We start from the raw sequence: 24389 nt of genomic DNA, 5'->3' as shown, positions 1-24389 counted from the left end.
GAGGTGGTTTTAACTCCACTACCGGTCATTGCCGTGACAGAGACTAGGCTGGAGGATCCGACTATTTTCCAGGACTTGGATGAGGACTTGCGACATGCCAAGCCCTTCTATTTCGCATTGCATCATAAGGCTTTCAAATATGGCTGTACAGCTAACTTCAAATCCTATACGGGGTCCAGTGGCAGGAGTCCACAGACTCAAGTGGCGGACAGTTCAGTGCTGGTCCTCCCATCCTTTTGCGTTGTAAGAGGCCATTCGTCATGGCTTCTTTCAATGTGAACATGTTGAGAGAGGATGTGAGGGCTAAGAAGATGGCCCATTGTGCTGAGGAGTACCGAGTTGAGAATCTGGGTGTACACAAGCTTATTGCATGCCATTTGAATAAGATCTCTCCAATATGGCGAGAAGGGTCAAAATCTCCTTCTTCCTTGCCACCATGGAGTCTGTTCTGCTCTAAGGCTGTGAGACATGGACCCTCACCTGACCCTTGAGAAGTCTCTCAATGGCTACTACACCTGCATGTTTCAGGTAGCACTTGGCATCACCTCGCAGGAACATGTAAACAACACCGTCCTTTACTGTGAGCTCTCAAGGGTTGGTGACCAGATAACAGCATGTAGAATGCAACTGGTAGGTTATTGAGTTCTCCTGTGGGAACAAACTCATGGCAAGAAGAGGCATGACGAGCATAAGACCTCGTATGTCGTGGTACTGAAAAAGGACACCAGAGTGGAGAAGCCTCATGGTGGAGCAGAGTGTGTGAAGCAGCCTTCTGAAAGTGCGGCTGAGGCCAACCAAGTAGTAGGAGTAGTAGTAGAATCAATTCACACTTAGCTAGCTTTTTACCAAAATGCATTCTTAAGAGTGTTTGACATTCTTAAGTCAAGTCAAGTCAAGTTTATTCACAATACAGTTTCACACCCACATTTCACATAGAAATCAATGGCATCCCCTGGTCTGAACCCTCATCTGGGCAAGGAAAAACTCCCAAAAAACCCTTTGGGGAAAAAGGAAGGAATCTGGAGAAGCGACCACAGAAGCAGTAATCCCCCTTCCAAGATTTCCAGGCTGTAGTGGATGCCAAGTGGGCAACAATAATGATATAATATGACAAATCATAGGATATTGTACTTCTATACAATGTAATGTCAACCCTAAACAGTATGAGAGTCTATTTGCTGGTGCAGAGCGCTGAATGTAGACAAATGTAGTGTACTGTTCTCTAACTCTCTCTAACTCTAATTTATAGTTCATTAATAGTTCAAATTGTAACTGCAACTGTAACTGTGGAATCAGTGTATTGTTGCAAAGAGTGACATGGAAAACCATTGAATGATTTCAAAATGCAACAACAAAAGCCGCAACATTTGTTTGAAATTCAATAGTTTTATGAAATGAACTCAGATTTGCTAACAAACTGAATACACTTGATGAGGGAAAAAGTGTATTCACTGTGTCAAGTGTGTCAGTAAGCGTAAGCTATGATGTTTGTCAGTATGTATAATGTATTCTATGCTGAATATCAGTGCTCCAGACAGAAGCAAAAACATTTTCAAAAACAGAAACATGTAAGGTGGTGTTAACCCCTCCCCCCCCAAATTCAATCAGAATTCTGCAGAAAATATACATGCAGTCTCCTTCCTTGTCAGGCTGCAGTCCCTTTGACAAGCCGCTCTTCTGGCTGTAATGCTCTGTCTTTGTCAGCACAAGTGATTATCCTCCCTACTGCAAGGGGAGCAGCAGTAAATAGGTTATCACGTGATATGATTTCTTATTTCCTAGTGCTGCTTCTAATCTGCCTCTGGTTTGGAAACATACTATGTCTTTTCACATCTGGTAATTAATAGGGGTGTGCAACTTTCCCTTATGAGACAATGCGATACCTAGCTAGATACTATCTAGATACATGAGCTACGATACTATGCAATCTGATACAGTTCTTAACATTTGTTTACTGTAGACATTCATTTTACATTATAAATGAAAGACCAGTGAATCTAAAGTATTCTTGTTACCATATAGTTAGATATAATAATATCTTATATATTGGGATTCTGATATTGTAATATATAATATAATATTGTAATGACCCTGCATGCGTTGGAGTATAGTTAATTGTCAGTTATGTGTTTAACTGCGGGGGGTTCACAAGTGTTGCGAGAGGGAATATGCATGTGCGATCTGGTGCGGGGGTGTGTATGGCACGACGGAGTCGGAGAGAGAGAGAGAGAGAGGGAGAGCGAGGGAGAGAGAGAGATTGAGAGAGAGAGAGGGAAAAGTATTTGGTTGTTTGGTTGTCGGTTCAACGGCATAGGTTATGGTCAAAACAGTAACCTGGAAGGCAACAATAAACCGCATTGTGTAATAACAACCATGTGGCTTCTTCCGCTGTTGAGAGTGTTACAATATCAGTTGAAGCTTTGAACGGCACGTGAAGACGCAGTGCAGGGTTCAGGTTGAACAGGGATTTAGAGAAATATTTAGATTATTTGTTTCCTTAGTTTCTTACTTGTATGGAAAATTAAAATCATAAACCTAACTCAGATAATTGGAGGGGAGTTTTTCTTTCTCTTCCAGACAGTGCTGCACTGTACGCGCCAGTTTTTCTGTGTTTTTATTTTCGATTTATTTATTTTTGTTACTTTCAACTAGTATGTAACAAACATTTTAAACCCAACTAAGGGACTGTCCCGTTCGGCCTTGGTTCAGGACAGTGCATTGGGTAATGGAGAGGGAGTGATCTCGAGTCCACTGTGCGTCCCATTCCCTCGGTCTCCAAACAAAACAAATAAATATTATTTTGAAAGTAACATGACTTGTAATGTGAGATCATCAGCATAGTTTATACTAAAGAAGAATTAGCTGCAAAGTCAACTGATTAGTAACTTTAGAATCGGGCCATCGACTAGTTCATGGTACATTTAAATCAATCCGCGTCTCAATGTACATGCATTTTCAATTCATATCGGTGAATCTTAGTAATAAGTAATTTGACGGCCCCTGGGTAGATATGTTGCCTCTTTACAGGGAAGATTGTTTTCAAAGGTAGGGGGCGGTGTCACCCTGAAACCAAACCCCTGTGGGGGTTTGCCTGCCACGGATATGCAAAAGGAGAAATTGTTACGTTTAGTCTGTATTCAAACTGAAGCTTCCTCATGGGCATGTTTAAAGAGCCAATTTAAGACTGTAACACCTTATTGTTACCTGAGAAAAATGTAGTATGAATGGTGTATTATTATTATTATTATTGTTATTATTGTAATTGTTGTTATTATTATTATTATTATTATTATTATTATTATTATTATTATTATTATTATTATTATTATTAATGATAATAATAATGTTTTTATTTTATTTATTTATTTTAAATTATTGTTATTATTATTATTATTATTATTATTATTATTATTATTATTATTATTATTAATTAGATAAAATGCTTTGGCAGGCGGTGGCCTGAAGCTGGCCAGAAGACAGGGGATGGCAGTGAAAAGAGAGGTGATAAAAGCGAGAGCAAGCCGAGTGAGAAGCTGGGGAGTGAGGGAAACGATTCACACGCAAACTAATTAGATGGCCGCTTGCTGTCTGCACATGTAAAAAAAAAAAAAGAAATTAGGTGCAATTTTATTCTCTCCAGCCACAAAGAAGAGGGGTCCGCTTAAGCACTGACTCGAAGCATTTAATTATGTATCTCTATGGATATCTATACAGTATATCTATATAGCCCAATGCAGTATAGTATATATATTTTTTTTCTGCCATTAGTTTCCCCTCCTGTCTGCTCCTACACCCAGATATTTCATTCTCATTTAGTTCCTCGCAGATTTGTTCTCCTAGATGAATTAGTAATAGTAATTCTTTGGTGATGACAGTACGGTATGAAAGAGCAGTGAAGTACCCAAGGCAGCCCGTGGATTTGATGGCCAGAGCAAACCAATCAGTCCTGCTACTCCATTCCTACAACTAGTTCTATTTGAAACTGTACTGGTTAACTGGCTCAATACTGATATGTGACAGACTATAGAAGGCATGTGCATCTATATGAAACGTAGGCACATGCTTTCTATAATCATTGAGTATGTTTGAGAATGCATTTCTGAAACAACTTTGGGGGCAAAATATAGCACTGCAGTACTAAAGTTCACACTAGATCTCCAGGAATAATAGTTACAAGTAAGTAATTAAAATGTGGGAAAAAAAAACTTCCCAGAGCCTGCAGAAACTTTTCAGTTATTCCACCTTGCTGATCATTTTATATATTTTAATGGTTTAAGAGAGGTCAATCGAGTCCATTAGATAAATTATTTATTAAATTATCAGTGCGGCCTCACCTAGGCATGCCACGCCCCTGCCATCACTAAGCCTGCTGAATATTTTAGTTCTTTTTATTATATTTTCTATTAACAAAGCACCAGGGCAGCACTCAATCAGCTGGGAGTTAGGGTTCTTGGGGATGGAAAGTGAAAGAAAATTCCAAATGAGGGATTAGGAGCTTATGTATTGATAAACAGGCAGGGATGGGAAGCGGTGCTGGTCTGGTTATGCTCTGAGGTCGCTGGTGGACCTTGCCTTGATCAGGGATAATTCCCTCAGACTGGCTGATTTGGCAATATAAGGCCCTGGCCTCATGAATGACACTATAGCACACACTCAACAGCTAACCGGAGTACTAAAAATGAGCCTGGCGGCAAACTGGGTTAGAGTTTAAAACACATATTGTACTAGGAGGCACAGGTAATTTAACTTTTAAATATGAATACAAAAAGCTTTCCAAGTCTGTATTCTCAAATGCTCCATATGCATCAAATTTGAGGTAAAAACAAAAATATGATATATATACACACTATATATATATATAAATACAGTATATATATACACACACACTGTGTGTATATATATATATATATATATATATATATATATATATATATATATATATATAGTGTATATATATAGAACATCTTCATATTTCACTCATCCTTTAGAGAATGACTTCTGAGATTTCTTCCCACACGGTCGGGATTTAATTCCAACTGAATCAAAAGACGGTTTCTGCGTAGGTAGGTATTAGGTAAGCGCCCTGGCTTAAAAGGTGTCAGATGCATCAGCGCCACCCGTCTTTGGGGAGTCAAAAGACAAAACAAAGCAAAGACAAACACTCCTCATGCTTCTAATGGGCTTCCTCGTGCGCTAATAATCTTCACAACCGGGGTCTTTTGGGGTCACGGAACGGCCCAGCCTGTCTTCACCATGACACGGTTGGTGCCATCAGTCTCAGAGAATTAACAAACGCACTTCCTCCTCGTGCTCCCCCAGCCTCCCAGAGATGATGTTGCTGTCTTCTCTCAGCAATATCATGAAGATGTGTTGTGGGCAGACTGGAGGTATAGATGCAACAAGGTATTGATTGGTGTCCTTTCTAAATTTGCGATGCAAGGGAAGACTGCTCACGATTAGTTTACAGGATGTCATTTTCCCAGACTCTGATGAAATCAAATTACTACACTTGTGAAACTGTGATAGGACCATGCATCACTTTCCTGCCTCAAACGCCCCCCATATACCGGGGATGAGAGTGGATCTTTTGGGAAGTTTTTATTATTTTTTTTTTCGTTCATACTGCATGCTCATGTTTTTATATTTGATTACAATGAACTAGAATCGGAGAGTAACATGCTCAAAGACTATCAGGTCTACAAGCTTTCGTTTACTGAGAGGAAAGAAATGGCAAAAGATTTGTGGGAGAACTGAAAACGTGACATTCGCCGTCACAGCATTTCCTTATCATATAAAATAATAACGGCAATGAATAAATAAACGCGTAAACCAATAGATATCCCAGTGGGAGACAAACATGGCCTTCCTTGCACTCCTTAGTCTGAGGATTTGAAAGGCTCGTCGTTATCCAATTATCCGTTCCTCTGCATCTTTTGCACAGGGCTTGTTTCACATCACAGGATAAGAGTAGATGGGACGAATCAAAGGTTCTGCTGCCCTGCAGCTAAACAAAGTTGTGGGAGGATCTTTGCTGGGAACCAGAATAACAAACACTCTCACCTTTGCACTAATGGGAGTCTGCGCATCCCACAAAAGCAAGGTCATATTGCCTACACATGTCAAAGAATCAAGTGCAGGTTATCCAGTGAGTGTTGAGCCATGCTAGTGGTATCAACGCTGCCAGGTCAATGCTTGCTTCATAAGAAATGAATTGTTTATTACTCATCTGGAACACATTTTTGAAAACAATTAGCTTATATCCTTCCCAACCTTAACCCAAAGGTAAAATATCAGTGGCCACTTCTTCCTTCAGTTCCTTCAACTACAGCAGTCTCTAAAAGTTAAAATCAAATTGACGAATTGATGTTCTTGTGTTTGACGTACATGGGCCAGACGTGACCGTCAAACAGACCGGGCGGGTCTGGCACAGTGTAGTTCCTTGAGCACCTCCTCTTTTTGCATTCTTCATATGGGATGGAAATATATGGTATGGAGATAGTTTAACATCCAACAAGATGGAGGATTTGGCGATGAGCGCTGGCTTTTTGGCCTTCTTTGCTGCGTACTCTTCCAGGCGCTTCTCTTTGAGGCGCTCCGCCTCAAAGAGAAGCGCCTGGAAGAGACCCACATCCTCATCGTGGAGGGCTTTCTGCTTTACACCTACGGACCTTTGATCGACGTACTGAACCAACGCTATTTTATTTTTGCTGGGGGGTCCAGCTGTGGGTGGTGGGGCCATCTGCTCCCCTCCTGCCCCAGCGTGCTTCTCGTCCGTCCCGAAATTTTAATCCCACTTAGATTAGTTTAGAACACATACACTCGCACGTTATTCCTACTCAGAACAACACTCCACCAGACCAGGGTCTGCGGGGCAGGAGGGGTGCGAGTGATTTGGATTCGACTTGCCTGAAGGACTCGCACCCCCACACCCTGCAATTTTAACTGCAATTGCCAACAGCACACATTGAGCACTGTGGTTTTCCGGGGTGGTGGGTTGCTGGCGGGTTGGTGTGGGCGTGGTTGGCCTGGGGGCAGTCGAGTAGGTCCCCCACAGGCTGGGCGGGAGTCCTGTCGGCTTGCGCCTGGTGGCTTAAGGCGTGCTGTGACCTGGCGGGGCTGCGGAGAGCCCCGTCAGGTGCCTTCCAGGACCCCTGCTTGCTGTTGTGGGTGTGGGTTGGGGTGTGAGCGGCGGCTGTCGGCCTTTTGCTCCCGCTGCGCAGCTTCTCTGCAGTGGGTGCCCCAGGTGCCGGGGGTGGTGGAGGGCCCATACATCTGGCAGCCTGCTGGCATTGGTAGGGTGTGGGGGCTAACATCGAGGTGCCCGCACTGAGCGCCCGTGGTGGGGAGGGGCGTCTGGTCAGCTGTGGTGGGTGCCTCGCCTTTGCGCGGGGCATGAGCGGGGTGGGCATGGGGGTCCTGCCAGCTCGCCTGCAGGGCGGGAGGTTCGGGGTGTCGGTCTGTCAGCACTGGGCCTGGATCTGGGCCTGCGGTTTCGTGCCTGGTGCCCGCGGCCCGGGTTCTGTGCCTGCGGCTGTGTCTTGTGCCTGCACTTGGGGGTGGGTTGTATGTCTGCGCCCCAGGGGTGCAGCGTCTCCTCGTGCTCCCTGGGACTGGGTTATGCTTGGGCCATGGGGGGCCGGGCGTGGGGGTTGCTCCACAGCCCTCCGGCTTCTCTGGGGGCCCGGGGGGCGCAGTGCAGGGTGCTCGGGGCTTTCCAGCAGCCGTAGGGTGTCTACAAGGCTGCAGAGCTCGGGGGGGCTTCGGGGCCCTTTCCTCTGCTTGAAGGCACCACAACATAATTCCGACCTTACACACCAGAACAAACTGGGATAAGTCATGCACACTCACTTGTGGACACCTTACAGACACACACACACACACACACATACAGGCGGTCCCATCACACACACACACACACACACACACACACACACGCACATACCACCACACCTGCTTCGAATGCACCCCAGGGCACCCCTGGTTGAATCCTCTCCTTTCCTCCTTCGTTTACTGGCATAACTATGACAGGAAGAGGCCACGTGACCAATTGCAGTTCTAGTTTTTCTGGACCTAATTCACTGTTTTTCAATACATGTTTTCGTCCATTTTTTATGTTTTCATGTAAATGTTGTTTGATTCTATGTTTTATTGTCTCACCCGTGGTGATTCTCCCCCTCTTTGAGTAGTGATCAGTTGTTTATAGACCCAAACATGATAAATAGTTCTCCAAAGAGGGGGGTTGGTGGTGGTTCTCTATAACCAAAAACTGTGCTCTTGTCACTCCACAGGTCGTCCACAGGACAGAGTTATTGCAGCAGTTCTTGATGATTTAAGAATGAATAAAGAGTTGCATTGCAGTTTGAGAAGTTGAACTCCACTTGCAGACTAACTCTGTCCTAGTTGCAATGACAAACAAATACTCTGTGTTGTATGCCCAGCATACTGACAGCACAGGTTAAAATATAAATAAATAAATAAAAAATAATAATAATTGTTTGATGCTTTGGAGAGTGTTGACACTCATCACATGTAAATATGTTAATTTTACACACTGTAGTTAGTAACTTTGGTATTTACTGCTAATAATTGGCTGCGTCCTAAGTTATCTTCCCTGATCAAATATGGATTGATATGGACATTTGCCGGAGAGATCAAAAAAGGTAACGTACTTATCTGTCTGAGAACTAATAAAAATCGGATACTGGGCCTGAATATATTTTATTATCTATGTGTATGTCTCACCAAGAATATTCCTTCTCTTTGTTGGAAGTAGCATCCCATGGCTGTGACCCATTTAAGGCAATTCTGTTCCTTGTAAGGCATGGCTGAATTCTAATGAGATGTATTACCATTAGTTGTCTTACCAGCTGCAGTCATAGTCATATCTTATTGTAGCAAAGCAAAGCAACATATGACTCCCCTAAGATACCCAAGTCTCTTTGTATCAGGCGCAACTCTAGTTGAGGCTTCTGGCGTTCCCCAAATATTAAATTCCACACAATTAGTTTTGTAAAGACGCCATCTGTCCAGAATCTTAAGATTTCCTCCCACAATGCTTGGTCTCCGCTTCTGTGTGGTGTTTTAAGGAGCCGGTGTCAACGCGGGCCACACAGCTGCCTCTACTGACAGGCTGTGGGATTGTTTATTGTAGTTTACAAACCATACATCACCCCTGCATCTCTCTGATGTGCATCTGTGGTGACGCAACAGCTTCTCCAATCTTGTGTGAATTCAAGGATGAAGAGGACAATGCAGTTAGTGCTGAAAATAACGTTTTTAGTCTGCCATGACGCACAGAGTGCTTGTTGGTCTTCTAAACAGCTTCTGTCGCAGCGGTTGCGGATTAACTTGATTTGTTTCATCGCGGACTGACAGTAGAGCGTGCAGACACCTGGAGGTGTCTGCTTGCACAAACCGGGCTTGGTCAGAGCTTGTCTGTTTGGACACTTAAGACGCTTAATATTTTGCTTGAAGACTTGATGATATTTTCAACTGTCTACATTTTGTTAATGATTAAGAGGCAAAATGTTGTTGCTTAATTTACAAGTTTTGTGAGGGATTTTCTGTCAATACACCTGAGGACAGCACCCACCTGAACCTAACAAGTTCAGGTGTCACTGCCCTTGGCAGTGAGTTGCATCAAGGCAGTGTTGCTGTCACTCAAGCACAAGCGGTTTCCTTCAAGCGCCTTTCCATCGAGGCAGCAGGGGATGATTTGCACACAACTGCAGAAGTGTCCTGCATCTTATCTGCGCTGGGGTGGAGACCGAGGAGAGAGGGGTTCATCTCCAAGCTGATCTATCTGAGATCCCTGGACGAGCCATTAGTCTTCTGTCCTCTCCATTAAGTATCCACGAGGAATGAAATCTGAAGTGTCTGCACATCTCTGCTGGACTCTGATAAAAATAAAAAACAGCATGGCTCCACTACAGGCTGATGACTGTGTCTTGCTTCCTGATAAAGACTGGCCTTGCTGCTGATGCTGCTGCTGTACGCTTTGGTTGGCTGAGATAATATTATGTTCACAGTATCACAGCATATGGTAGGCATTTTTTACTTTACTCACTCTAAAATGGATGGTGGTTGAGGTTGTGCCTAAATTGCTTAAACCATCGCAGGCAATGTGATGAAAAAAACTATTTTTTCGCCAGGCTCTTATTTATTTCAACTCCCCATAGGTGACCACACAATGAGTCAGGCATTGATTGATAATAGAGGGACTGAGGGAGGAGAAATGACGGATGGAGGATAGGTCATGTGTTGAAACCCAGCTGGCTACATTATGTCGAGTTAAGTCGAGTGATAACTGGGAAAGTCCGTGGGAAAATCTCCTGGCTTGCCTCCCTTTACAGAATACGGTCCACAGTGCAGCAGACTTAGGGAAGGATTTTGTTTTCAATGAGGAACAGCTGCTTCTCAATGTCGACTCCACAGACAAACAGAGACAGATTTTAGTTAAGGCCGCATATTTCATGTGTGACGTGAATAACCTGTGAAGAAGAAATATAGGTGATATGCTGTATGCAATCAATAGGTGCATAAACAGGAACATTAACCGTAACAAAATTTTCACCGTGGGATTTAACTGTAAGCCTTTTATTTTTTATTTATTTATTTATTTTTTCTGAAAAGTCAGCAGGTGTATCCCAGGCATACTGTATCCCCGAAGACACCAGTGTCGTTTTGTCTCTGTCACACGGTAACCCTGGGGACCTTATATCAAAAGCAGCAGGGCATTTCCTGGGGTTGCTGCCTGTAGATATGACCATTAGTTCTGCCCCTGTGCTTATGAGAGAGAAAGTCCCAGGTCAGCAGAAGACAGACACACACAGGAGTGAGTGACATCCTATCCAATTACTTGTCACCTCCGTGCAGGCCCAAGCCGGGCATGAAGGAGACCTCATAAGACAAGCAATTACACAGGAAATAGTCTGATCACCGCAGAGACATTGCAAACCCTCTGTAGGGCTCCTGAGAGATCGTCCACCTGAAAATCAAAGCTTGAGGGTCCACGGGTGTATGAGCGGGAATTTAAAAGAAACAAAATGAGCTCCTGACAGAATAACTATTCAATCTCCTGAGACTATTTAACAGCCAGCCAACAGAAATATGTTTGGAAATGAAGCCACACATAGATTGGGGTGCTGAGCTTTTGCCATTTGGAGTTACTTTCAACAAAAGCAAATAAGTTATCTTTGAAAGCTGAACATCAGCATGGCCAAGGACTTTGAATGAGCATTTTCAGTTTGCAAAATGGAAAGCGTTGAGCACAACACTCAAATTGGAAGCTTGCATAACTTTTTTCTTTCTTTTCTCGTAATTATTTTAGATCCAGCTATTTGCTGTTTCGACTTAGTTATCAATCATATTAATCTTGAAGGCAGACGATTTGGGAGGACAATGGTTCCCTTGTCACCCATTTTGTTTTAATATATTTTCATTCATTAACCATTATTTAAAGGCCACCTCCAGAGTTTTTTAGATATTTATGTTTTCCATGGCATTCCACGCTGCAACAAATTGATTCCACAGTCACCCTCGTACATTTATGACAACTGATGTAGTGGCAAAAGATCAAATGTTCAAGATCTTGTTAAAACACGTGAAATGAAATAATTTCATCCTTTTGATAATACCTCTTAACCTACCTTTTGTTGAATGATCGCTGTGTTCACTTTCACTCTTCAATAGTGACACTAAAGCTGCTTTTGACACATGCACTGCAACCCTGAAATTATCCGAAAATTACTGGGGGAGCTGTAGATGTGAAAGCAAGCCGGCCTGAAGACAGACATCAACCTTACAGAGACAATATAATAGACAATACACTCATGAAAAAAAAAGCCATACAATAAAAAAAAACAAGAGCTCAGACATAAAAAAAACTAGCACCACGGAATCATAGAGACAAGGAAAACACAGAGGTATTGCCCATTCAATCTACATATCTTTGTTTAGTTTCTTCTCTTGTAGGTGGTATATATTAAAGCCTGTCAAGGGTTAATGAAAATGCCAAAAATAGTGAAAAATAAAATAATATACTGCTGAACACCGTCTGCAGTTGATGAGGGTTAGGTAAGAAAGATTACAAAAGTGAATGGGATGTTTGAAGATGAATGGCAATCAAGTCTTGACCCAGAAAATTAATGAGCAACTGAGAAGAACATAGCACCCTAAGAATACACTGTATACTTGGTTAGATTTATTTTTCCTGTAGTGAGGGCGGACCCATCATAGCTCCTTCAACACCCTGAAAGCGTCCACATGGTTTAGCACAGTGCTGTTTATTTCTAGAGATGCACTGGTCCACTGTTTTTCCAGTTCCGATCTGATTCTGATATATATGTGCCGATACTGATATTGATTCCAATTCCAGAGCCATTTTTTCTTCTGATTATTGTTGTGCATAGTGCTTTTTTTCCAGAAAAACAGCAGCTGTTTACTTGTATTTTTTTACAGGCCAGTCGTGCCCATTCCAATATGGCGGCGACGTTGCAGTAGACGTATTTTGGTTTTAAACCAGATGCAACCGGCAAGCCAATGGACGTATCTATGTCGTTTTTAATCCTCATCTGGTAATTCGTTTCAGTGTGGTGCTACACGACTAGAACTACAATTCCCAGTAGCTTTATGGCGGTGCATATTATATACGTCGGTGTCATGACATCTTATTTTGAGGACAAACACAGCTGAATGGCTACATCGATCACAGTCATGGTTTGCCCAACTCCAACTGCCAGTTCCTATTCGCGCACTGTGCTTTACAGGTTAATTATTTGCCAAGTTGAATTCCTGAGGTGGCAGACCATTAAATTAGCAAAATAAAACGGTTGGCTCACAGTCCAGCGCAAGTTATGGAATGGAATTTGTATGAGCACGTGGATTGGCAACGTCATTCCGATATCCAATAAGTGAATGACATCAGTATTGGCACCCGATACCGATATTGGATCGCGTCGGTCCCGTTTCTATTTATTTCATCCTGACTTAGGCTGGGAATGCTTACCTGGAGAAAAAACAGGCCCCTCTGAATCAATCAGACTCAGCTTTGATGAGCTTTGACCCTTGTTATTGGGTGCAGTTTCAGTACGGTGCGCTACTTGGCCACCTAGTGTAAACTAGGAAACAGTTTTCACCTCATGCGGCAATATCAAAATCTCCTATGGTACTGATTGATTCAACACTTATTTCCCCCTGAATCAGAGCAGAAAGTCACTAGTTCATGCAAAGGGATGGTTTTTGCGATATATTTCTGCTCGTAATTAAAGACAGGCCATCTGCTGTTGATGCCTTAAGTCCAAATGGTAAATTATGACAGGGGCCCATTGGGGACATGAGCTCTATCACACCCTCAAGGTAATTCTTTACTGTGGCATTTTTAAGCCGCTTTTGACATTTTTTCTGAAGGGAACTAAGCTATGCTTCTGTGACTGCAGCTCATTAGAAAAGCAGGAATAAAAACACAAATAAATTCTCTTGCACTGCTCTTTTGGGAGTCTATAAATTGTCATTCAAATACAAAGCAAGACTGGAAGCGTGAACTTTCAACTGCATAAGCTAAATGCACTTGCTGTGAATCGCGCTGCTTGTTTTTTCAGCATTACCTTTTATGTGTTTTGAATTTTAGAGGAATTGCCACCCATAAGCTGCCCCCTCTATCCCTGAAACCGTGTGATTAATAACAAATTTTATTCTCGTGTCACAAATTCCTTCCAATTTACCAAGTAAACACCTGGTAGAAATGAGCTGATTCAGGTCGAACAGAGATAGATTGACTGGCTGATGATAATCTTGTGAATTTGCTGCATAAATGAATGTCGCAATTAAGGATGCACCTCACTGCTCATAAATTACGATTGATGGCAGCCTGGCATGGGGGATGCCTTTTTTTCTACACAACGATGCTCAGCTGCATAGGTATCATTTAATTAAAAAGTGTCGTGACAAAAGACCTGTGTACGAAACAGCCAACTTCAACTCAGGGAGAAAAAGTTGAGGATGGATGTCTTTGAAACTCAGCAGATGTTTGCCTGTAGTTAGGGAAAATCTTTAAGATGATGCAATGCAGTAAAGAGAGATTTTCTCATTCCGCAGTGATTTAATTGTCAAAATTTATGACACATGCCTTGTTATACTCGGCCAGTGAAAGCTTGCTTAAGTATGATCGAAACACTGTGTGACAAGGCTGTCTGTTGTGTGGGCCGGGGTGGATGAATGGACAAGAGGGTTCGGTACAGTCAGGCTTTATTGTTCTTCAAATCAAGCAAAAAGACTAGAGAAGAAACCAACTGAAATTCTCGGGTGCTCCTGCCCCCTCGGGGAACACAAAACACACCTTTTCAGGTGTGTTAAATTCAGTGTTCTGGGGTCAGGACCCAGCCTCACTGTGAGAGAGAAGAGACAGAGATGAAACAGACGGCAGTTTCTAAAGCCTTTGTCAACTAGTTCAACTACCCACCACAGTGTTTAGTGCCAGTTGAGCCACTGCTCCCCCCACCCCCCTGCAACAGCCAAACCACGCCCCCCCTACAACATAGCCCCAACGGCCGACTTAGTCTGGGTAACCATCGAGCCGACAGCAAACTCCCCTCCTCTCAATCCCCAGAGCGAGAGAGGAAGCCAGCCACCACCATCTTAGCCCCTGGACTATGGATCACTTTGAACTGTAAAGCCAGATACCACGTGTGATCTGGGCGTTTGCATCCTTCATAGGCATCAGCCATTGGATTGGGCTGTGGTCCGAATAGAGGGTGACTGGACATCCCAAGAAGTAGTATCGGAAGGCGCTGATTGCCCACTTGACCGCTAGGGTCCAGGGTGTTGTATTTGGTCTCCCTCTGGGAGAGCTTTCGACTGATGTATAGCACCCTGTGCTTGGTGCCCTGCCATTAGCCCTTTAGCCCCAAATCCAGTGTCAGCCATGCCAAGTCGGTACAGGAGTTCGTCGACCCGTGGCATCCGATAGACATCAAACACTGACACATCATGCACTATGCAATATTCCGTGCAGAACCATATAGATCCATAAGGCTTTGATACCAGCACAATGGAGCTACATGAGTCGTCCCAAGACAGCCCCATCGTATAAGACAATTACTAAGAGACGGTGCCAGGGGTCCCGAGAGAGAGAGCACATTACCAGGGGTCCTGGTGATAAGGGAGGTGAAGTGTGACCTGTGACCTATGTAGGGGAACCAAATGGTAAATGTTGTCTTTGGGCCAGTATAAAAGACCCGCGCGAGTTGCATTCGACAGAGAATCCATCCGGCTCGGTTCTCTCCCAGACCGTCCATGGCAAGACTGGTCTGATGCTGTTCTTTTGTAATAAATCGAATATTTTACTCAAGTCAGCGTCAGCGGTCACTCCTTCTTCATCAACACATCAAATTGATCAAGAAACTACATTGTCTATGAGGGTGGTGTGCCTTGGAAAGGGGGAGAAAACATTGGCAAACCGCCGTTGCATATTGGAACCTCTTCTCTCTGGCCCGGTGAGAGTGGTCACAAGGGACAGGGGTGGGTTGATTCCACTTTAAGACAGGTCCCCGTCAGAGCGTACAACCTCATAATCCCCTTCTTATGTGTGACCACAAAGGACCCTTGCCACTTGGCGAGTAATTTCAAGCTAGACGTGGTTAGTAAAATGAGGACCTAATCTCCGAGTGAGAATTGTCTCAGCTGAGCCCCTTCGTCATTGGCGTTCCTGTGCCTCGAGCAAATTCTCCCGTGACTGCTCAAATGTGTTTTGCTCTCAGATCTAGGGCGTATTGAATTTCATTTTTACTTATGCTTGGACCTCCCTCCCAGCTTTCCTAAAGCAGGTCACACACCCCTGGGCTTTCTACCAAAGAGGAGCTCAAAGGGAGAAAATCCTGTGGAGGCCTGGGGAACCTACCACACTGCAATTAACGGAGGGTCCAACAACCTATCCCAGTTTTGGCTATCCTTGTGAATGAACTTTACGAACCATGTTCTTCAGTGTTTTATCGAACACGCCCCACACCCAACAATTCGCACAGTTCCTGTGACATAAATGAAGTGCCTTGATCAGTCAGAATCTCTTTCGGGATCCAGACTTTGGGATTCAACACTCTTTGCAGAGATGCTGCGCTGGGGGTCAGCTTCGGGATATCATGTTGCATAATCCACCAGGACTAACACAATGTGGTATCCCCGTGCACTCCAGTCTAAAGGCCCGATGAGGTCCATCCCAATTCTATCTAAGTGGACCTCAATTAAGGGAAGGGCATGCAATGACGCTTTTGGTGTGGCCCACGGATTGACTAACTGGCATTCGTGGCAGGACACACACACCACTGTTACATGTCTGTGCAAATCCCCAGCCAACATAAACGGGCTATTTACTGGTTCAGTGTTTTCTCATAACCCAGGTAAACGGCCATAAGATTGCGACGAGCCGCCTGGAAAACCATTTCCCGACAGCCTCTTGGCACGAGCAATTGAGTAACCTCTTCCTCTGTTTGAGTGTCATGACTCACCCTGTACAGTTTATCCTGGAGTAATCACAAGTGGGAGCTGTGCCAGTGGACACCAGTTGACCATTGATTTTCATCACCTGTGTTACGTGAACACAGATGAGACCCAAATGCAGGACATAGACTCAGGGTACGTCAAAGGGAAAAGTTAATTGTAAGGATAGGATCCTGTGGAAGCAGAATAAGGGAAAAGGGATCTGGGTGTAGCAGACAGGAAGATGGGGGACATGGGTGCGGAGCTGGTGGGTCGGGTGGTGGCGAAGCAACAACAGACAGGCAGGCAGGAGGAGAAATCCTGAGGGAATGGGGATGCAGATTGTGGACATGAGGAACTGAAGAAAACTTGGATCTTGGTTTGAATAGAATGCAATACAACAGAGGTGGCGATGAGTGGGTGAAAAGCCGGGACTCTTATCCTGAAGCGATGATGAGGTATAGATTGCCTGCCAGTGTGGAGCCAGGAGCCAGGGAAGATGAGACGGAAGCCATGCCCACGCCAACACACACACACAGAGACAAACAGGGGGAGGCAGGAGACAGAAGGGAAGAGGAACTGCGTAGAAACACGAGGAAAACTGATAAATGGGGGCACAGCTGGGCACCGTGACAACCTGGTCAAAGGCTGAGTGCAGGGTGTCGGCATGTGAGTGTTCAAGCGGGAAATCTGCCATGGGGCTGATCTCAGGAGCTTGTGTGCTCTCCCTCAAAGGTCCTTGTGGCTCTCTTCTCTCAGTGCCAACAGATGACCCTGTGTCTCCCATGAGCACCACTCACACGTCTACACCGGTCCTCAAAGTGCCCTCACTACCCCCCTAACTAGCCTATTAAACCCTAGCCAATCAGTCCCTCATATGAAGGGATGTGTGAGGCAGGAGCTAACCGTGGCCTTCGCTCTATGCTTTTTCCCCTGATAGTGAATTTCCACTAGCATTACTGGGTACTCATGAATACCCCCATGCACACACCTTATCACCACCCATGACACCCCCACCAGTGTCCCAAGTCGAACCAGACGCTGGTGCATCAGGGTCTGCATGCAGCCCAATTCCAACAGAGCCTGGTGTGTGACCCCCCTGTAAATTTACTGGTATACTGTACCTCCTTTCTGGACCAGGAGAGGGGGCTGGCTTGCTAACGACCCGAACCACCTGTCCCACCTCAATTAACTGGCCATCCGCACTGCCAACATCTCTGTCCCAGGGTCTACGGGGCCCCCGGTGGGTCCGGAACAACTGACACTGAGGCTAGGCCCTGTGGGAAGGAGGGGAGGGAGGGGTTAGTGCGTGAATGGGATTGTTAGGTGTTTCTGTTGGTGTGAGTTGGGGTACATGCAGGGAATGTTTTCCAAGGAGCTGGGATAGGTGGGGCGGTGCTCAGGAACTCGCCCTGTCCTCCTGCTGACTCTAGGGGGAAGGGACAAGTCGTTCTCCGCTCCGGCGAATTGGTCGACAGTCTTCACCACCTCCCCTGCCGACGGGGTTTCCAGTTGGAGGCAACGACGTCCAGCGTCCATAAGGTGCTGGCCTAGAGCAACGAGCGAAGCTGGCTGGTGCCAGCAGCCTTGAAAGTGAGCTCCCACATGTGACCCAGCCAGTCCAGAATGGCCCACCTGGGGATGTCATAGTGTAGAGCGAGGCTGGCGGAGGAGACGCACTGCCCATTCCTTCTTTGGTTAACAGCACGCCTCTGCGGTGCCCTCAAAGATGGGTAGATATGCCTCAGAGTCCTCTGCTGCATCCAGCTACAATAATAACACACTGTTTTTATTGGTTTTGTTTGGAGAAAAGCACACAGCTGAGGTCGCTCTGATCGCACACCCAGCCTACCCCTTTTTTTCTGAAGCAAAAAAATATGAGAGATTTACGGGTGAATATTTAAAGCAGGAGGACAGCGAAGGAAGAAAGGAAAAAAATAGGGGAGAATCCCAAGAAAAATGAGAGGGTTGACAGGTTTGAAAAGAAACACACAGCACAATGATTTATTTCCCTCGTCTGTAGTTTTGTCACAGACAGTTGGTATTGATCCCACTTTCTTTCTCCTTCTTCTTTGCTTTTTTCTTTTTTTGGACGGTACTAATTCTAATGGGCCCTCACCTGATGTAGGAGCAGGAGATAAATCTGAACGGCTTGTAGAATCACATGTTTTCTCAAATCGGGAGCCCATAAGAAACTTACTGGGTAGTCTTATTTCACCCACAGGTATGTGCACATACTGCAAAGCACTGAAAAAGTGAGTTTTTGATAATATGTCCCCTTTAACTAGCCAAGTGTGGTTAGTAATTGACTATAAACTAATTATATTCAAACACAGTGAATACACCACTTCAAACGCAACAAAAACGGAAGAGGTGTGATCTTTTTTGGGGGGGGTGGTTTAAATGCACTTAAATCCACTGGGCGCAGACAGGGAGACACCCCAAGGTGACGGCAGGTCTACAATGTGTGTCAGGGATCTGATGAACATCGGGCCGCTGGGCTCCACTCCCCGAGACACAAGATGAGGAGGGTGACGGGTGCCTGACAGATGGTGATGCCAACAGACAGAGAGAGTTATTATTCAGAGCTTCAGAGATGAGGGGAAGCAAGGGAGGAACTGGTGCCCGTGTTGGCTCCCCCTGCCACTGGAATCACTCCCACACACACACACACACACACACACCCACTCACACACGCACGCACGCACACACACACACACACACACACACACACACACACACATACACACACACACACACACACACATACACACACACACACACACACACACACACACACACACACACACACACACACACACACCCACTCACACACGCACGCACGCACACACACACACACACACACACACACACACATACACACATACACACATACACACACACACACACACACACACACACACACACACACACACACACACACATACACACACCGTGTTTTGTATTGAAAGCATGAAAGAAAATCACACTGAGAGAGAAGGAATTACTGGGAGAATGTTTAGTGACCATGAAATAGTGATGGCGGGAGCACCAGGGCGCGGTGGAAAACCAGCAGGTGCAGTGGAGGTGCGAAGGGGGTGTGAGGGTCACATTTACATGATGTGACTCCAGAATGCCAATGCCAATGAAAAAAAAAATTACACTTAATGACTTTAGAAACATATCTGCCAGGATCGTACGATGATGGAATCTGTCCTGGTTTACCGTTGATGTTGCACTTTCTTCTGCCTTTTAATTATTCTACCTCGTCCATCGGTTAAGGGTGTAAATGTGATTGTGTGTGTTGTCCGAAATTTATATTCAAGGACGGTGACGTGTGACAATCATGAAATCCTGCACTTTGCACTTTTGACTAATAGTGTACTTTTTTTGTGTTTGGATGCAGCTGAGGGAAGCGGAAGGATATTGCACTTACCATAACACAAACGCCATGAGTCGAGTCAGACTGCGTCTCCATTAGTATTGCAAAGCTGAGACCAATGGAGTCAATGATGTGCTCCGATGAACTATGAAACAATTCAGCAGTTTGAAATATTGCCCCCCAAAGCAGAAAGTGACGGCTTTAAAGCAGCACTGCAGTGACGATTGTTGACTGGGGAACACAGAGTTAACAACAGATGTCTATGGCACACCTTTTATTTATTTTTTTACTTACGAAAGCGTCTCGACAAATCATTGTTTGAAAGCAGTTGTGAAGCGCTCGCATCTCATAATTATGTCAATTTAATTCCAATTGAAAGAGATAAAACAAAACCTCCTTTTCACAGCATGTGGCCAAGTGACTGTGGATAAGATGTGAACGTCACCATCTCAGACAAACAAATTAGATCAGGCAAATTGATTTAATTTCTCTAAATTAACTAAAAACAAAATTAACCGTGCGAACAGTTCAACCTAATTTATTAACCTCTCTTTCTGATGTTCGGAGATTTGGGGAAATTGCGGTTTAATTAATTTTTTTTCCTGACAATTCCAAATTGCTCATTGAAGACCTCAGTCAACCTTCTCTGTGTTATTCAAGAGAGGTCATTGCAACTGCATCACTCAACATAGAGTCTTTTCTAATTCACAATTTATGTTACAGTGCAAATATTTGAGCCCCCCGGGAGATCAAGTTCAATCAGGAACTTAACTTCAAACATACATACAATAAATTATCATTAATTATAATTATAAGAAATTATACATTGTGACTGTGAGATTGTGAGGCACAGCTTAAAACAGAACCGACATTTTAAAGATTAAAAAAACAAAACAATTATACAGAGCTTATGATGCTTATGAAGACTTCGGAAGACAGTTAATGTGTGAATTAGATGAAAATGTCCCTATAACATTGCACAATCAACGCAATCTATGTTTTGATAGATGATTCAGAATGTAGCAGCGTGCCTCGCACATATCACGTCTCTCTTCCTCTCTCTCAACTGGCTCCCTGTAGCTGCCCGCATCAAGTTCAAATCCTTGATGCACCCACGCACATTGCATCACGTATCAGGCCATATGCCCCAAGGTCTGCAAATGAGCGGCGGCTGGTGGTGCCTCCACTGCGTGGTATGAGTTCTCAATCCAGACTCTTCTCATGCGTGGTGCCGCAGTGGTGGAAGGAGCTGCCCAGCCTGTTTCCTTCTGCAGAGTCACTTACAACCTTCAAGAAACACCTGAAGACCCTGCTCTTTCAGTAACACCTGAATATCTGATCCTATCCTAGCTATGGCTGTTTTTGTTGATGTTGACTAGTTTTAAGTTGCTGTATTGACATACTGCACTCATAACATTCGAGTTGATGTTGTTGATTAGTGTTAAGTTGTCCTTTTGACATAACACACTAACAACAACAGTATTATCATATTGCAGATCCATGTTTTTTTTTTTACCAGCGACACTATTTTATTCTGATTCCTTACAGATATCTTGCACTTGTATCTGTGTGAATTTAGAAACAGGTGCTCATGCACTTAAGTTTGAGGTTTCTTCAATGGTTGATGTATGCTTTGAATGTTTCTTGCCTCTCATGTAAGTCACTTTGGACAAAAGTGTCTGCCAAATGAATCAATTTAAATGTAAATGTTTTTGTAAGGATTTGCATGTCTTGCGAAGACATACAAACCAGGTGTTCCATTAGATAGTTGAAATAGCCAGATGCTAAAAATAGGAACAGGATCTTTTAGTCTTCTCTTGTATTACATACTATCAGGTTTGTGCAGAAAGGCTATACAAGAATGAACTTCCTTCTTTAGCAGGCGTCAAAGCTGAATTAAGCGATACCTGGTTTTTCCTGCCAGTACAGAATTAAGAAAGAAAATTATTTTCTGCCACCTACTGTAGTGACAAAGTTGCGCTTGCTGCACTTTTGAAAGCAGTTTTTTGATTCCAAGTTCATTTAGAAGTCATGAAAAAAAGTCTACATCCTATAGGTTGGGCCTCTTTCATGCGGATTACAACCACAACAACCACACCTGCCCCATAACCACACTGACACTTGTATTTCAAGGGTATCACCTATACAAAGGCCTTAACAAGCTAGTGTCCGCTTTTATAACACCCTACAATTTATCACCTCCCATGAACACAATTAAAATGAAGTGGGAAGTCAAGATGAACAGGATGAATGCAGATCAGTGAATGTTCCATCAATTCCAGACAGGTTTAAACTGCCTTGTCCAGTTTAAGGTCATTCATAGCTCCATTATTCAATGAAACTACATAAGTTATATCTGGTGATTTCCCCACTGTGTGACAAATCCAATCTAACTGAGGCACATCTGCTCCCACACAGCTTTGCTCTTGGCAGTAAATTAAAGCTTCACAGGTCAAAATTGTTTTAATATTACCAATAATATTCAGTCTCCAAATCAAACCAACCCTATCCTAATTGTTCTCTGGAGTTTCAGGATTCACATCTACTCTGAAGAGAGCACAGCAACAATTGTGGTTTAATTAAAGCTAAACACACTTATTATGATGTTTTGGTGGGGAACAAAGATATCCCTCCCGTCATAGTATGGCATAGTGATCTGACCATTATTCTGCACGTTGAAGAAATAAGGTTGAATTTAAGAGACAGACATGAACAATGTTACATGATTTGGCAACCACCCATTTCTCTTTTAAAGAGTTAGGCCGTTATAATCCCTGATGGACAACCCACTCAGCGTGGATTGTCCACTCTTTGTCTTCCATCACATCTTTTCATATAGCAGATAGGATTGGAGGTCATATTTGCAGTTGTATTAATGTTTCTATTTCACACTTTCTCTTTAAATTTATATTGAACTTGTTTTCATGTCCTTTCTCTTCAGATCCTGCACCTCAATGAAAACCCCAAAAAAGGATAATCCCTTGAATTAAGTGAATGATTAGAGCAGGCCGGGCAACATTTCCCAGAATAGCAATTACATTAATTTGTTCAATATCCTTTTTTCGAATGACTCAATGATACTTGCTTGGCTGTGTATAACATTGTGGTGTGGGGTGGTTTAAGCAGCCACACCTGTCTTGGGTCTAGGTAATTGGGCCTGGGATAAGGGTGGCTGTATGCCTGTTGCTCATCAGAGCAATTAATGAGCAACAGGTAAATCACCCATCCCCACACACACGGGAAGAGCCTCTGTCATGTTATCTGTACATGTGCGCCCGGCCTGTTACATCTTGCCACTCACTACAATAAACTGGTGTGTTTGCAACATCTCTGCCGTTGCATTCTGCTTGATAAGCTGCAATTGGAACAAAAAGAAAAACTAAAGCTGCCAAAGCTTCAGTTTTTAATGAAAAATACACACACTTTTTGTTTCCTTTTTTTCCCCATCAGGTCAGTGGGGTCAGTGTATGGGAGAAGAGTGCGGCACAGGTGGGTTTCAGACCAGGATCCTGTGGTGTGTCCACACAGAAGGCTGGACCATCCACCACTCCCACTGCCGGCAGACTGACAAGCCGGAGAGCCAGCGGCACTGCTTCAAGGTCTGTGACTGGCATCAGGACCTGTTTGCATGGGAGGTGTCTGACTGGGGAGGCTGCGTCTTGGTCCCGTTCTTTTCCAATGAGCTCAAGCTGAGGACGTCCGAGTGCGTCACCGCACAGCACGGCATCCAGAGGCGCACTGTCCTCTGTGTGCGCACCTCCAACCGCACGGCCGTGGCCCCCAGGATATGCGACTTTTTTTCCCAGAGGCCGGAGGTGGAGCAGGCGTGCCTCATCCCCTGCCCCCAAGACTGCGTGGTGACGGACTTTACCTCCTGGTCCGGCTGCACCAGGACCTGCAGTGCGGGCCTGCAGCACCGTACTCGACACGTCCTGGCCACACCGTTGTACGGCGGGGCAAATTGCCCCAACCTGACCCAGACCAGGAGCTGCTCCAACCCAGAGCCCTGCCCTGTTGGGGATGGCCAGTACCAGTACAGCCTCAAAGTGGGACCTTGGAGTGAATGTCGGCTGCCGCACCAAAAGGGCGTTCTGCTTGGCAGGACCACCGTGGATTTTGCTGGAATCTCCAAGGAGAAAAACACAGTCAAGCGTCACATGCTGGCCTCTGCCAACCACCACCATCATCAATACCACCACAACCCACACCCTCATTCTAAAAGACTCCCCATGTCCTGGGAGTTGGAGTTGGGCTACCAGACGCGGCAGGTTCGCTGCATGAGAAGCGACGGCAAGAACGCCATGCTGAGGTAAGCCCATCCCGTGACTCGCTGAAAGGGATGAGGCATGGGGAATCTCAGGAAAAATTTGGGTGTTGTCCATGCGGCAAGAAAATACCGCCCATTTATTTTTCTTTGCGGTATCAAACCCAGGTTATCGAGGTAGCAGTGTTTGAAGTAGCAGGCTGTGTGAGAAGAATCCTGTGCAGTGGGTTTAGGGGCAATGGGCACAGATGAAGGGTCCAGTCTCATGTTAAT

The 24389-nt window shown here is 44.5% G+C and overlaps 1 protein-coding gene across 1 annotated transcript in view; it reads left to right on the top strand.

Annotated features, from left to right (window-relative positions):
* thsd7ba (thrombospondin, type I, domain containing 7Ba) overlaps positions 1-24389 on the top strand; it is a gene marked incomplete at both ends in the record, with an annotated part of 194351 nt that overhangs the window by 21695 nt on the left and 148267 nt on the right. The window contains one exon of the mRNA XM_080019515.1: positions 23303-24161. Coding sequence (XP_079875641.1) covers positions 23303-24161 — 859 coding nt within the window. The remainder of the gene's footprint in view (positions 1-23302; positions 24162-24389) is intronic.

This window comes from Zeus faber (assembly GCF_960531495.2).
Source record: "Zeus faber genome assembly, chromosome: 18".
In the NCBI taxonomy this organism is placed as follows: domain Eukaryota; kingdom Metazoa; phylum Chordata; class Actinopteri; order Zeiformes; family Zeidae; genus Zeus; species Zeus faber.
The sequence above is the reverse complement of the archived record's forward strand: the minus strand, read 5'-3'. Positions and strand labels throughout refer to the sequence as shown.